The 16,953-nt window shown below is 34.8% G+C and overlaps 1 protein-coding gene across 1 annotated transcript; it reads left to right on the top strand.

Annotated features, from left to right (window-relative positions):
- The first annotated feature begins 3,248 nt into the window (after positions 1-3,248).
- LOC112706823 (ABC transporter G family member 3) lies at positions 3,249-8,341 on the top strand. The gene is made up of 12 exons (XM_025758328.3): positions 3,249-3,537; positions 4,203-4,793; positions 4,899-4,978; positions 5,534-5,820; positions 5,927-6,098; positions 6,292-6,405; positions 6,508-6,636; positions 6,965-7,156; positions 7,260-7,346; positions 7,424-7,696; positions 7,792-7,899; positions 7,984-8,341. Exons 2-12 carry the CDS (start codon positions 4,322-4,324, stop codon positions 8,239-8,241), a joined length of 2,172 nt encoding a protein of 723 aa, XP_025614113.1. The 5' UTR covers positions 3,249-3,537; positions 4,203-4,321; the 3' UTR covers positions 8,242-8,341.
- Positions 8,342-16,953: the final 8,612 nt, after the last annotated feature.

A 16,953-nucleotide genomic window follows, 5' to 3' on the forward strand; every position in this document is an offset into this window, starting at 1 on the left:
AACAATTTTTCGTCCAATGAAAATTCGATTCCGTTGTGTCATGTTCCTCTGGAGATAGTATGGGAAAAAAAAAGGGAGTGAGAACATAACGTCTCAGTAGGAGTGCTATGCAACACCTCCATATCCATCTCCAGCCCACGTGCGGAATTTTTGAAAAGAGGCGTATGATATGGCATGTAATATGCATTTTTCTTGTAGAACATGTGTGCAAGAAGAGAAAGCATATAGGAAAAATAGGAGGATAACATCCTAAGTAGCATCAACATAATCATACATAAATCTGAAAAGAAATTAAAAATCAAACTTTCATTCATGCTTTCTTCTTTCTTAACTTTTAACTTTTATGGAAGGTATTGAGTTCAAGCCGGTATAAATGAGAGTCCCCTTCCCTTACCGAAGGTTCTTATCTCGAATGTCTTGGCGATCACCTTCCCTTATCGAAGGATCATCTCGATCGATCACCCTCCCTTACCGAGGGATCATCTCGATATCTTGTCTTTGGGGGTCACCTTCCCTTACCGAAGGATCATTCCCTCAGTTCAATTTACAATCAAGGTTATTTAGACATACACAAGAAAAGAGTTATATCAACAAAGATATCTTATTATATAAAATTGATGGGAGTTCCCTTCCCTTACCGAAGGTTCCCAAGGTTTGCCGATCACCTTCCCTTACTGAAAGATCATCTCGATTCGATCACCTTCCCTTACCGAAGGATCATCTCGATTATCTTGTCTTTGGGGTCACCTTCCCTTACCGAAGGATCATTCCCTCAGTTCTTTAACAAGTAGGGTTATTTAGGCATATACAAGAATGGATCATGCAAGAGGAGAGACATGTATCATGATAAAATAAGCATGTTTGAATAAAATTTTATACGAAAGTAGGTACTCTCGTCCCTAGAGGGGTATTAATAATATAAAATAAATGTACATTATAAAAAATAGGATATTTTAAATAGTTGAATAAAATAGTTGTAAGAGAGCATGTACTTTTTAACTCAAGAAAATATTAATATTAATCTAATGGTATAAAAGTCAATATAATTTCATGTAATAAAGTGGGGGATATTAATTAGTTGACAATAAAATAATTATAAGGAAACATGTACTCTTGACCCTAAGAAGATGTTAATGATATACTGTATAAAATATAATCTAAGTGCATATAATAAGAAAGGGAGTATTTGAAATACTTGGATCAGATATTATAAGAAGCATGTACCCTTAATTTTTAAATTAAAGGAGCAATAATAACATAATGATATAAGGGGTCATTTAGTTGCATATAATAAAATAGGGTTCTTTGAACAAGACACAAAAAGGAGCATGTACTCTCAATATTAAAGGAATAATAATAATGTAACGGTAATCAAAGGTCATGTAAGTATAGGGTACCAACATACTATCCGCCAACTTCTGCCAACTCTTATTTATATTTGTGTTTTATGGAAGTGTGTTCGTAGATGTGTCTAATAATTAATATATTTTAAATACATATATAAAGAGACACATCCAGAAAATATATCTATAAAGACACTTCTATTAAACACAGTTATAAAAAAGATATTTTTATTAGACACATCTACGAACACACAATTATAAATAAGAGTTGGCAGAAGTTGGCAGATATGCTGTTGGTAACGTAGCGGAACCGAAACGGTTACGCTAGGTTACCAACAGCATATCTGCCAACTTCTGCCAACTCTTATTTATAATTGTGTTTTATGGAAGTGTGTTCGTGGATGTGTCTAATAAAAATGTCTTTTTTATAACTGTGTTTAATAGAAGTGTCTTTATAGATATATTTTTTAGATGTGTCTCTTTATATATGTATTTAAAATATATTAATTATTAGACACATCTACGAACACATTTCCAAAAAAACACAAATATAAATAAGAGTTGACAGAAGTTGGCTGATAATATGTTGGTACCCTATACTTTTCCTATCTATATATTAATTATAGGATTTTATGTTTTTATTATTTTAATTTTTCTAATACTTATATATACTCTATGTATATTATACTTTTGATCAGACTAAATAATACACAAAATACTTTATTTAAATTAATCTCTTGTTTCTAACCGTTAAAATACATAATACATTGGAAAATATTCATAAGAATAATAAAATTTTAAAAGTTGATTATTAATTAAAAACAAAGAGTTCTTGTATAACGAATACATTATATTGGTATTATTTAGATATATTAAAGACGAATTAATGGCCTGAGTCCTCATCAAGACAAGTTATAACGGCACACACAGAGTGACAAGAACATGTTTGTACAATTTGTATTTTTCAATTTGAAACCAAACCATATATATATATATATATATATATATATATATATATATATATATATATATATATATATATATAGATGTCACTCAGAACTCAGAACTAAAAATCATTTAACTATGTACAAGACATTATTTTTTGGTGAATGTTAAGCTGTCTAAGTTATTGCGCCTAATTTACTAAAAAAGGTAAAGAAATAATATTTAATAAATTTTAACTATTTTATTTTTACTTTATATATTTTATTTTTTACTTATAAAAGTAAATTAAATAATTTAGGTCCAACAATAAAAGACACCATAAAATTCACCCTATTTTTTTAAGCGGTCATGATTGTTTAGAAAAATTTTCATGCAAATCTAATGTCACACCAAAATCATAAAAGTAATTTCCAAACTTGTAGCGACCAATTAAGGATTAAGTCAATATATATATGTTGAAAAATAATTAAAAATAATATATTTTAAAAGAAAATTTTAACCTTTTTTATAATATTTTAAAAAATAATATATTTAAATTTTTTATTTAAAAATTAAAAATAAATTAAAAAAATTTTCAAGCCTCACTCGTATGAATTATTAAATTTTGAATGAATCATCACTCTCTTGGTCTATGGCGGCGGAGACTGCCATATCTTCACTTCACTCTATTGAACTACTATTTATGGATCTAAGCTAACAACTAACAAGTGCTCTAAATTTGAAAATTTAGAGGTATTTAAAATACAAAACTATATTTTCTGAATAAAAATTTATCAACAAATTCCTTATTATATAGCTAAAAGATGAAAACAAAATGATGATGTGATAAAGTCAAATTAAAGAAGTGAAGTGGTGGCACTTGCTGGCACAATGAAGCTAACATCATTACACTCGTCTCGTCTCAACAAAAAGAGAAAACAAACAATATTATTTATATTTAGAAAAGAAAAGACAAGAAGCAGAAAATACATAGGAAAAAAAAAGTGAAAGAGAAAATAAAGAGATAAAGTAAGATGCGAAATGCTAAGTAAGAAAGAAAAGTAACGCATAGCAATTAGTAACACATAAGAATCATCTGCGGGTTAAGGGGGTCAAATACTCAAATCCTCACAAATGGTTTCAGAAAATTGAAAAACCAAACACCAAAACTAAACTAAACGCTGAATGGACTGAACACAGCACTTTCTTTCTTTCTCTCTCTTCAGTGTTGTGTTTCTTTTCTCATTCTCTCAGCTTTGCTTAGATCCAGGTACCTCCCATGTCGTTTTTTTAGCATTGGTTTATTAAAGTTTGATGCTTTGAGCTTGTACGCTTCGATTAAGGATAAAAGCTTTTGTGGGTTTTGCTTGGTTGCTGTATTTAGCTTAGCATATCTGTGAAATCTTTCAATATATGTTCTTTATCGTCTAATTCTCTTAGTTATTTATGTTTCTGTGTTTTGTAATCCCAAGTGTTGCTTTTTGGTTCCATAAAGTGATAAAGGAATAGTGGTTTGGTTTGTGTGTTAGCTTAGCTGAGCTCAGAGCAGCTGGGTATGCCTAAATGAGAAACCATAGGTGCAAGGTTTGATTTTTCTTCCATTTGTTGCAATTTTCATGGAGAACACCTATGGAGTTTTGTGTAAGTGACCCTGGAGGAATAGGCATTCCTGCACTTTTCTGCTGAAACATATGGCTTCTGCTTCCCTAACCCTTAATGGCCCTCTTACTTGTTAAGGTTCTGCCATGAATGTGTTTATTCTTGTTCTTTTTGTTGCTTAAAGATACCATTTTTTAAGCATCTCATCATGCTTTTCCGTATTAATAGTAAGTTATTGTGATATCTGTGTTATTTTGATAAACAATAAGTATTAGATTAAATTTGTTTCTTTTCAATCTCTGCTTCTTAATTTTGGTTTTGTGATTTGAATGACAGGGTGTTGTTGATAGTGTTAACTACTGAGAGAAAAACAATGTATTGGTATATGCTTTAAGGAGATACCCGCTGCTTGTGAAATTGACATATAAACTCTGACATCTAGAAGAATTTTAGATATGGAAGAAATACAGTCTCAATCAGATAATTATAGGTCTTCATCATCTTCAGCAAGCAGCCCGGCAAGCAGGGTTCCATCAAGTAACTTCTTCTACTTGCGAAAACCTGGTTCAATCAGGCAGCCAATTTCGTTTGAGGATTCACCTGAGTGGGAGGATACTGATACAGATCTTAGAATTGAGGAAGGAGGTGACTCCATTAATGCTGCGACAACGCCGGCTTCTCCTTCTCTCTCAAAGATCAACAGTGGATCCTTGCCGTCACCTCGTGTACCGGAGGGTGTGGTTATACCTCGCAAAATTGCTGGGGCTTCTGTTGCCTGGAAAGATTTAACTATTACAATAAAGGGAAAAAGGAAGTACTCTGATAAGGTTATTAAGAGTTCAACTGGTTATGCTTTACCGGGGACAATGACTGTAATTATGGGTCCTGCCAAATCAGGAAAGTCTACTTTATTGAGAGCCATTGCAGGTATAGAAGCATGCTTTGTTTTGTTCTTTCTTAGTAAGCATTTAATGATCTTCCCATGCATGACTGAATAATCAAAGCTCAAATGAGTTCCTTTCTTTGCCTCAGGAAGGTTGCATCCGTCAGCCAGGATGTATGGTGAAGTGTTTGTGAATGGGGCAAAGTCGCACATGCCGTATGGGTCATATGTGAGTTCATAACTTCATATTCTGATTTGCTGTTTAATTTTTGAATTTCCATTTTTAGTGATCAATATGATTGAACACAATTGGCTTGTCAACTTTGATCAACCTTATATGCCATTATTCCCCAATATATTAAGATAGACTATATCTACTTGAGAGCATCTTAATTTCTGATTGTACTTTCCCTCAATGAATGACACATGCAATTCCTAATTTATGCTCTATTGATTTATATATGCAAATCTTTTAAACCTATTTTATGCATATCTCCATTTCCAATTTCGATATATTTCTCCATCAATTCTCACTTTAAAATGTTAATTGAATTGAAATAGAACCTGTCAAACTCATTATGGATCAGTGCATTATTGAACAAGTTAAAATATCTGCACTTCTTGCTCAAATAGAGACATTTATGTCCATCAGAGATTCTAAGTTTTGGTTTTTGATCTTTAGAGTATTAGGTGATTACATGATGCTACCTGGGTTATAACTTCAATTAGCTTTAGGTTGTACAACTTATATATGTATACTGAAATTTATTTCTTTAATTTTCAGGGCTATGTGGAGAGAGAAACAACTTTGATTGGTTCCCTCACCGTGCGAGAGTTTCTATCCTATTCAGCCCTACTTCAACTTCCTGGTTTTTTGTGTCAGAAAAAAAGTGTGGTAGAGGATGCAATACATGCAATGTCTTTAGATGACCATGCAAATAAACTTATAGGTGGACATTGTTATATGAAGGGACTTCCTAGCGGGGAGAGAAGGCTTGTCAGTATTGCCAGGGAGCTTGTGATGAGACCACGCATCTTATTTATCGACGAACCTCTTTATCATTTAGACTGGTGTGTATTTTTACTTTTTTCAACTTGTTTTGTTCAAAGAGCTTGATTTCATTCCTTATCTTCATGCAACTTACGTCCTTCTCACAATTTATTCATCTTTATTCAGTGTAGCGGCACTTCTGATGATGGTTACATTGAAGAGACTTGCAAGCACCGGTTGTACTCTTATAGTAACCATTTATCAAAGTAGCACAGAAGTCTTTGGCCTTTTTGACCGTATATGTCTGCTTTCAAATGGGAATACCCTGTTCTTTGGGGAAACATTAGCTTGCCTGCAGGTAACCTCCGTTGTCTTTCCAATGTTGCAGATAAAATTTGATAGGTTAAGTATTCCTATTCAGTCTACAAAATATGTTTACGGGAATTTATTTTTATGCTTCGTGGGTTGTATTGTTGTCAAGAGCTTTCTATTTTTGATACTTTCTCTGCTATAAATAGAACACTGATGGCTTTAATTTTATGTTAATGAAGCACTTTTCAAATGCTGGATTTCCTTGTCCAATCATGCAAAGTCCTTCTGATCACTTTCTGAGGGCAATTAATACAGATTTTGACAGAATAATTGCGATGTGTAAAAACTGGCAGGTAATTGTTTCCTGTGAGGTGGTGATTGCTGTCCAATTGCATTGTTAATGTTATGTACTAGATTTCTTTTATGATGGATCATTAATTTCATCATCATAATAGGATGACAACGGAGATTTTTCTTCTGTCAACATGGACACGGCTGTTGCTATACGCACACTTGAAGCAACTTATAAGTCGTCAGCAGATGCAGCTGCTGTTGAGACTATGATTTTGAAACTCACTGAGAAGGTATGATATAATGGCTGAAACAGGGAACATTGGCTGTCTTTATGGGGACTGAAATGTAGCTAATATTCAACTTTTCGGACATTTGTAATCTAGAACATTTTGCATGTGCTAATTAATAGATATATCAACTATGTTTTGTGGAAAACCACTCGAAAACTATATTTGCTGATTTATAGGGGAAATAATCACTTATTTATCTTCTTGAAGTATGTGTTTGCATTTCTCATGATAGCTTCTTTAGAGATTTATTTCGCTATAATGCATTTAAGGGAAGTCGGTGTTTGGATGTTAGCTTGTGTAATATTTTTGAAACATGCTTGATTCCCAGGAAGGTCCAGCTCTCAAAAGCAAAGGCAAAGCTAACAATGCTACACGGATAGCAGTCTTGACGTGGCGATCTTTATTAGTTGTTTCTAGGGAATGGAAATATTATTGGCTTCATCTGATTCTCTACATGCTGCTCACACTATGTATTGGTACTGTTTTTTCTGGTTTGGGACATTCCTTGTCTTCTGTTGCGGTGAGTCTGGATGTGCCAATTGCATTTTGTGTCAAATGCGATATATCCCGATTCTAGATAACATAATGCATATGAATTAATTTCTCTCTCTCTTGTATTGCAGACAAGAGTTGCAGCAATTTTTGTATTTGTATCATTTTGTTCGCTTTTAAGCATTGCTCGGGTGCCTGCGCTAATGAAAGAAATCAAGGTAATCCTTCGAGTAATAGATGCTTAAATGTATGCATATCCTTTTCCTTCCTTCTTAAATTGTTTACCATTTTGCAGATTTATACCTGTGAAGAATCAAATGAGCACTCCAGTACTATAGTATTCTTACTCGCGCAGCTCCTGTCGAGCATCCCATTTCTTTTTCTCATTGCAATTTCATCGAGTCTAGTGTTCTACTTCCTCGTCAGGCTGCAAGATCAGTTCAGCTTGTTAATGTACTTTGTCCTGAATTTTTTCATGACTCTCTTAGTAAATGAAGGAATCATGCTAATTGTGGCTGCTTTGTGGCAAGATGTTTTAGGAAGTCTCTTGACTCTCTTGTGCATACATGTGAGTTCCACATATGATGCTCGAAGTATTTTCGCCTCTAGGCCATGATTTCATTTCCCGAGCTAACCACCGATTCAAAATGCGTATCGTTTCAGGTGGTAATGATGCTTTCGGCAGGGTATTTTAGAATGCGGAATGCTTTGCCTGGACCTGTGTGGATGTATCCAATGTCCTATATAGCTTTTCATACATACTCTATTCAGGTAACTAGGCTTATGTTTTGGACTTTTGGTATCCTTATTACGTCTTTAATTAGTTTTGAAATGTGTATATATAACTGTGATTAGGGGCTATTGGAGAATGAGTACCTTGAGAACTCGTTTGCAGTGGGGCAAGTTAGGACCATAAGTGGGTTCCAAGCGCTCCAAAATGTGTACAATATTTCAGCTGAATATAATTCAAAGTGGAAAAATTTGTTGGTATTGTTTGTAATGGCAATGGGATACCGTATTATAGTGTTGGTTTTGTTATTCTTGTTAGGCAGCAGAAAAATGTGGCTCCTCAAAAGGTTCAAGTGTAATAGGGATACAACAGACACAAGTTGATGTATATATGTCAACCAACCATGTATGTTGTCCCCTAATTCTTTTTTGTTCATCAAGTTATATTAATTCATTAACATCCTTTGGTTAATGAACGAGCAAATCTCAGGTTTATTGCTTTATCTTATCTCAAGATTATATACACCTTATTACAACAGTTACCGGCTAAGGGAAGATTTATTTTGGGCCTAACAACCCCGGTTAGCTCACTAGCACTAGAAAGGGAAGAAACCTTTCATAACCAATGGAAAAGTGGACTCATTCACCATGGAAGTGAAGTTTGGGTGTTTTTTCTTTCTTATTTTTTTGGGTCGAGAAGTTTGTGTCTAAAGACTTGCACATATTATCCAAATTCGTCACCGCTTGGACAGCTCTTAGTGGCTTTCTGAATTTTTATGCCATCTCGCATTCAGATATAGATGGTGTTTGTTTTTGTATATTGGAACTGAGATTTAGATTTAGTATTGTGTTTGGTGGTTAGAGACGAAAACTAAAATTTTAGTTGTAGGATACAAAATTTTAGTTCTTTTAGGTAGCGTTTGTTTTGAGGTACCGAGACAGTGACTGGGAGATTGAGATTTAGTATCATGTTTGTTGTTTCAGAGATTGATACTAAAATTTCTATCTCTGTCTCTGTTCCCAAAATTTTAATATTTCAGTACCTCTAAAAAGTGGGGACACGGGACAAAAATTTTTAGAGATAGAGACTGAAATTTCAATAATATTTTATACTTTAATTTCAATTTTACCCTTTGTACAAATTAAATTAGAATTTTATTATTGTTTTAATTTTTATCTCCCACTTTGTATCAAACAGAATACTGAAATTTATTTCAATCTTTGTCTCTTAATCTCTGTCTTTCAGTCTTAGGATTTTCGTCTCTGTCTCTCCACCAAACGTTATCTTAGTACTTTCAAAAAGTGGGAACAGAGAAGATTGAAGTTTTTAGGTTGGAGACTAAATCATAAATAATATTTTTTTAAAAATATTTTTATTTAATTTTTTAAATTCTAAATCTATCATTCAATTTTCATATTTATTTTACACCAAATATGATATTTAGAGATAACTCAATACAGTACATTTTATATCAAACAAAAAACTCAGTTTTTCAATCTCTATCTTTCTGTCTTTATTTTTCGGTCCATAAAAAATAAAATAATTCAATTTTTAATCTTTCTAAACACAACCCATAGAAAATTCTCTATATATTAATATCTAAATTAAATTGTAAATTTCATATATATCTCCATAATCAATTAAATTCAAATAAAAATTGAGTAAAATTTTGACGGAGAAAAACGTCTTAATAACTTTTAATGTATTAACTTCAAATTATTTTCATTAACTGTATTTTATTTTGACATCATAGGAATGGATATATACTGTGTAGTCCTCATTTGCCATATGAAACATACTTGTTGGCTTGTTGCATGCATCCCTTCCATCCGTTGAAATTGGAATTAATACCATGACTCACGTTATAATAATAATAATAATAAGGCATCTCAATTCAGTGTTAAGTAATTGTCTGCGTAGATGAGATGATGAACTCGATTCATGTCAATCTTCAAGTGTTTCGGTATTTTATTTAGATGTTTTAGTATAGTTTTAGTTAATTGAAATAAATAACACACTTGAAACACTAAAACATTTGAAAAATGATTGGTGTAGGAATGTTCATTCAAAGGGAAGTCGTGGTGGATTCTCTGCAACACAAAAATTAAAGCAAATAAAGCATGCATACTACTATTTCCAGGAGTTGACAATTCATTTCCGTATTCATGGCTTGTAAATATTAATAGTAATAGTAAGGGCCACCGGATCAGAGTAGATAGAGAGCCATGCATGCATTATACACAGTAGTAGTATAATCATCATCTTGAGGCGTGTTAATTAGCAATGTCGTCTTGCATTGTATGTTTCAGGAACATCATGTTCCATGTCGGGTCAACTAAGCCTGCACATGAAAATCGTTTGCAATTACAATTCAATTGAAGAAAATACACACACACACACATATATATACAGAGATAGTAGCGTATATTACAAAGTACACAAATGTTAACACTAATTTATAATAAACATAAGACCAATGATATTAATAAATCAAAAATGATGAAAAGGCAGTTTTTTTTTAAATTTTTTATTAATTATTTTTAATATAAAATATATACAAAGATACTGCATATCAATAATATAATAAATAACGATAAAATGGGGATTGAGATATGACTAGTCCTTTTGTTCATAATACATGCACAGTTTCATTATATATCTTTATCTTTTTCAATGCTGTTACTAGCTTGATAGAAACATGTTTCTAACCTGTTTTGACGATGATGGATGCATGATAAATAATTATATATACTGTATACTGAACACTTTCTTGTTCAGGTTCTACCTAACAAACTTAACACTTTCTCCTTCGTTAACAACTGGATGGTGAGCTTCAATTCGTTCGCTGTTCACATTATCATATATATAGTATCAAATAATATAACACATAAAGTAGCACTCAACATTATGGCCTATATAATTAAGTTACACAATAATGTATGTCAACTTATTATTAATTCCCAATATATATGCCCTACACCTATACCTTTTTTCAAAAAATGGATAAGGACATAGAGATAGAGAGAGAGAAGAGATGGATTATTATTGCCAACTAGGCACAAGCTCGCACCTTCATAATGCATCACACACAAAAACATAGGCATGAATGAAAAGTGCGATTTGTGGGGTATATAGAGAACTTTTGAAGGATTTTGATTTCTTTAGGACATTGTGTCTTGTTCTTCTCAATCCCTAATTTCATTTCTTAAATGTCATTAGTTATTATCAACTAGAGTTCTACTTCAAATTCAATTCCTCCGCAATTAATACATTCTTTTAACGTGACATTCAAACTTAATTTTCAATTCCATATTGTCTTTTGATCCGCTTGGCTTATATCTATCACTTAATTAATTTACATCACTATATATATCCTCACTTTGGCTTCTAAATCAAATACTGACATGTAAGCATTTTTCAAATTAAATACCTTTTTAAGTTTTAAAATACTCTTTTCACTCTTCAAAAAAAAATTATTAGTTACGTTGTAAATAATATAAGAAAGATGATAGGAGCTATTACAATGAATTGGATCTTATCTTGTTTGTCATTACTGCATACACATGAAAGAGCCTAGCAGCGGAAACGACAACAATGTCCAACACAAGAACAATATGGAAGCACTCACAACACAATATGGCAGCAACTATAACAAGCAAATATAGCAAGTAAAGCAATAACAAGAACACACCGAGATTTTAACGTGGAAAACCCCCTCAACGTGAGAGGTAAAAACCACGGGTCGTCCAGACCAATGAAATAACTCCACTATAATCAAATGAGGTACAAGAGAGTCTCAAACAAAGCACAAAAAAATGTGCAAATAACCAGCCAAAACATCAATGCACCAAAGCTCACAAATAATAGGCAAGAAGATGAAATATACCCAAAAAACAGAGCTGATGTCGAAGCCAATTTCTCCCTCTGCAGACCTCCAATTAAAATCTTCACCGTTCAGAATGAAGAACAAGATGTGAAGAATCTACAGTCCAAATTTCACGTCGATCCAACGGTGAAAGAATGAGAAAATGCCGTTCCAAAATTGCTGCTCTGTGTAAAACCGGGAAACCTAATTTCTCTCTTGCGAAACCAATTTCTCCTACTGCAAACCTCCAATCAACATCTTCACCGATCAGAATGAAGAACAAGATGATAAGAACACGCAGTTTAAATTTCAAGCCGATCCAACGGTGAACAACTGAGAAACTGCCATTTGAAATTTACTGCTTTGGGCAAAAATGGGAATTCTGTTTTTCCCTCTTCTCTCTCACTTGGTGGCTATTCTCTCTCTCTCAAAAAACCTCAAAAAACTAAATTAGGGTTGTGACACTAGGGTGAAAGAATACACCCCCAAAATGTTGGGCTTGGGCCTCACAAAGGAGAGAAAAACCCAACAAATCTCCCCCTTCTCGACTAGGTGGAGGCCCTCGCCATTCCGGCGATCAAACAACATGTTTCAAACTTTTCTCTTGACAATGCTTTTGTCATCATATCAGCACCATTGTCATCAGTGTGAACTTTCTCAAGTTCCAACAACTTAGAATCTAACACATCCCGTATCCAGTGATACCTAACATCGATATGTTTAGATCTTGGATGAAAAGTAGAATTCTTGGCAAGATGAATAGCACTTTGGCTATCACACAACAAGACATAACGGTCTTGCTTAAAACCAAGTGCTGCAAGAAACTTCTTCATCCACAACAACTCTTTACATGCTTCAGTTGCTGCAATAAACTCTGCCTCTGTGGTAGAAAGTGCAACACACTTTTGTAGCCTTGACTGCCATGAAATAGCTCCCCCTGCAAACTTGACCAAATAACCTGAAGTAGACTTTCGAGAATCAATATCTCCTGCCATGTCTGCATCAGTAAAGCCAACTAGCAAAGGTTTCTCACCACCAAAACTCAAACTCAAGTTAGTTGTACCTTTGAGATATCTCATAATCCATTTAACAGCATTCCAATGTTCTTTACCTGGATTAGAGAGAAAACGACTCACTGTACCAACCGCATGAGCAATGTCTGGTCTAGTACACACCATAGCATACATCAAGCTTCCAACAGCTGAGGCATAAGGAATTTCATCCATTGCTTGTTTTTCCTCATCAGTGGTTGGACACTGCTTGGTACTCAACTTAAAATGAGGAGCAAAAGAACTAGCAACACATTTGGCATCATTCATGCCAAACCTTTGAAGCACCTTCTTTATGTACTTCTCCTGTGACAAATAAAGCTTCTTGGAATCTCTATAACGAGTAATAGTCATGCCCAAAATCTGTTTGGCAGGACCCAAGTCCTTCATAGCAAAGAACCTGCTCAACTGTTTCTTCAACTCATTAATCCTCAAAGCATTCTTGCCCACAATCAAAATATCATCCACATAAAGCAAAAGAATGATAAAATCATCATCAGAAAATTTTTGCACAAATACACAATGATCTGAAGTTGTCTTACGGTAACCATGCTTTCCCATAACAGATTCAAACTTCTTGTACCACTGTCTTGGAGCTTGCTTCAACCCATAAAGACTCTTCTTAAGCTTGCACACAAAATCTTCCTTTCCTTTAACAAGAAAGCCCTCCGGTTGCTCCATGTAGATCTCCTTATCTAAATCACCATGAAGAAAAGCTGTCTTCACATCCATTTGCTCAATCTCCAAATCAAGAGATGCTGCTAATCCAAGCACAGCACGAATGGATGACATCCTCACAACAGGAGAAAAGATCTCCTCATAATCAACACCTTTTCTCTGGCTAAAACCTCTAACAACCAATCTAGCCTTATACCGAGGCATAGAATTGTGTTCTTCATTCTTGATTCTGAATACCCATTTGTTCTTCAAAACTCGCATACCCTTCGGTAGCTTCACCAACTCATAGGTATCATTCTCAAGCAAGGACTTCATTTCTTCTTGCATAGCTTTAAGCCATTGAGCTTTGCTTTCATCTTCAACAGCCTCTTCAAAGCATTCAGGTTCTCCCCCATCAGTCAACAAAACAAACTCATGTGGAGAATACCTTGATGAAGGCTTCCTCTCTCTTGTAGACCTTCTGAGTGCATTTGCAGGAATTTCCAAAGCTGGTTCTTCATCTTGATCATCATCACCAACTTCATCAAGTATCGGATCAACTGTTCCATCTTCACCTGCACTTGTATCATGCTCATTATTTTGAGCTTCAACTCTACCATCTTCTACCATAGGCATAGAGGGAGTAATATCCAGCTCAGAAAAATCATCACTAGGCTGAACCATTGGCTTCTCCGCATGATCAACATCCTTCAATGTTTGGTCTTCAACAAAGACAACATCTCTACTTCGAATCACCTTCTTGTTAACAGGATCATAAAACCTGTAACCAAACTCATCCATGCCATAGCCAATAAAAATACACTGCCTAGTCTTTACATCAAGTTTAGATCTCTCATCTTTAGGAATATGAACAAAAGCTTTACATCCAAAGACTCTTAAATGATCATAAGAAACATCATTACCTGACCATACCTTCTCTGGCACTTCAAATTGCAAGGGAACACATGGTGTCCGGTTCAAGACATGAACAACAGTGCTCAAAGCTTCACCCCAAAAGGATTTTGCCAATCCAGATTGTGACAACAAGCACCTAACTCTTTCAACCAGTGTTCTATTCATCCTTTCAGCCAAGCCATTCAACTGAGGAGTCTTTGGAGGAGTCTTCTGATGTCTTATACCATGCTCTTTACAATAAGCATCAAATGGACCTGAGTACTCACCACCATTGTCAGTACGAATGCATTTCAACTTCTTCCCAGTTTCTCTTTCAACAGAAGCTTGAAATTGCTTGAACACATTCAAAACTTGATCTTTGGTCTTCAAAGTGTAAACCCATAATTTTCTAGAATAATCATCAATAAAGGTTACAAAATAGATAGACCCTCCAAGTGTTCTTGTCTTCATCGGCCCACATACATCAGAATGCACCAAGTCAAGTATCTCCGGCTTCCTTGAAGGTGGATGGCTCTTAAAAGAGACCCTGTTTTGTTTTCCAGCAAAACAATGATTGCACTTTTGCAAAGCAACCTTACAACCAGATAAAAGATTCCTCTTGGATAACATATTCATGCCTTTCTCACTCATATGACATAATCTCTTATGCCATAAATCAGTTTCATCAACAAACTCAGCAGCATTAACAACATCTTTCACAATCTTTGCTTGAGTTAAATAAAGAGTAGAGTGTCTTGTACCTCTAGCAACAACCATGGAACCCTTGGTGAGCTTCCAGCTATCACGAGAAAATGAGCTATCCAAGTCTTCATCACACAACTTACCAACAGAAAGTAAGTTCAACCGAATATCCGGAACATGCTTCACACGCTTCAAAGTCAATTTGGTACCGTTGGAGGTTTCTAAACAAACCTGTCCAACACCAGCACATTTTGCAATACCTTGATGAGCCATTTTCACATCACCAAAATCACCAGGAGTATAGGACGTAAACAAATCCCTCCTAGATGTAACATGAATAGAAGCACCGCTATCAATCACCCAACTAGTGCTATTATCAACAAGGTTAACAGATTCAAACTCCTCAACAACAAGAAAATCATCATGAGTTACATTAACCTTGTCTTCCTTGTTACCATCATCTTTATTTGTGCTCTTGTCTTTACTTGCCTTGGCTTTCTCCTTCTTTAGCTGCCAACAAAATCTCTTCACATGTCCCTTTTGACCACAATGATGACACTCAATATTCTTATACTTTTCTCGAGACTTGCTTCTGCTTTGATCTCTACCTTTAGGACCTCGACTTTTGCTTCTCCCCCTAGACTCAGAAACAAGAACATCTGAATGTGTAGTCGATGTACCTTGTGACTTTCTTCTCATCTCTTCATTCAAAACACTACTCTTGGCAAGATCCATAGAGATTACACCATCAGGAGCAGAATTGGACAATGACATTCTGAGAATTTCCCACGAGTCTGGTAAGGAGCCAAGAAGTAACAATCCTTGAACCTCTTCATCAAACTTGATGCCCATGGAAGATAACTGATTCATAATTCCTTGGAAATTATTCAAGTGATCTGTCATTGATGTCCCATCTGTATACTTCAAAGCCAACAACTGCTTGATCAAAAACATCTTGTTATTCCCAGTTTTCCGAGCATACAACTGTTCAAACTTAATCCAAAGGGTCCGAGCATGTGTCTCTCCAATAATATGGTTCAACACATTATCGTCAACCCACTGCCTAATATATCCACAGACTTGTCTATGCAACAAAATCCAATCATCATCAGACTTATCATTAGGCTTCTCTGTACCAAAAACTGGTTGATGAAAATTTTTGACATAAAGCAAATCTTCCATCTTTGACTTCCACAAATCATAATTAGGACCATTAAGAGTGATCATCCTACTAGTATTAGTATTAGCTTCCATTGTTCACAGAATCACAAGCCCAGAAAAATACCAACAAGCTCTGATGCCAGTATGAAAGAGCCTAGCAGCGGAAACGACAACAATGTCCAACACAAGAACAATATGGAAGCACTCACAACACAATATGGCAGCAACTATAACAAGCAAATATAGCAAGTAAAGCAATAACAAGAACACACCGAGATTTTAACGTGGAAAACCCCCTCAACGTGAGAGGTAAAAACCACGGGTCGTCCAGACCAATGAAATAACTCCACTATAATCAAATGAGGTACAAGAGAGTCTCAAACAAAGCACAAAAAAATGTGCAAATAACCAGCCAAAACATCAATGCACCAAAGCTCACAAATAATAGGCAAGAAGATGAAATATACCCAAAAAACAGAGCTGATGTCGAAGCCAATTTCTCCCTCTGCAGACCTCCAATTAAAATCTTCACCGTTCAGAATGAAGAACAAGATGTGAAGAATCTACAGTCCAAATTTCACGTCGATCCAACGGTGAACAACTGAGAAACTGCCATTTGAAATTTACTGCTTTGGGCAAAAATGGGAATTCTGTTTTTCCCTCTTCTCTCTCACTTGGTGGCTATTCTCTCTCTCTCAAAAAACCTCAAAAAACTAAATTAGGGTTGTGACACTAGGGTGAAAGAATACACCCCCAAAATGTTGGGC

Source organism: Arachis hypogaea, chromosome 8 (assembly GCF_003086295.3).
Source record: "Arachis hypogaea cultivar Tifrunner chromosome 8, arahy.Tifrunner.gnm2.J5K5, whole genome shotgun sequence".
Taxonomy (NCBI): Eukaryota; Viridiplantae; Streptophyta; class Magnoliopsida; order Fabales; family Fabaceae; genus Arachis; species Arachis hypogaea.

Bases quoted from the DNA above. Each gene is read 5' to 3' on its own strand.
- LOC112706823 (XM_025758328.3), top strand. From the start codon at position 4,322: ATGGAAGAAATACAGTCTCAATCAGATAATTATAGGTCTTCATCATCT. The intron at 5,821-5,926 runs GTGTGTATTTTT...ATCTTTATTCAG, and splicing joins CCTCTTTATCATTTAGACTG to TGTAGCGGCACTTCTGATGA. The intron at 7,900-7,983 runs GTAACTAGGCTT...AACTGTGATTAG, and splicing joins TTCATACATACTCTATTCAG to GGGCTATTGGAGAATGAGTA.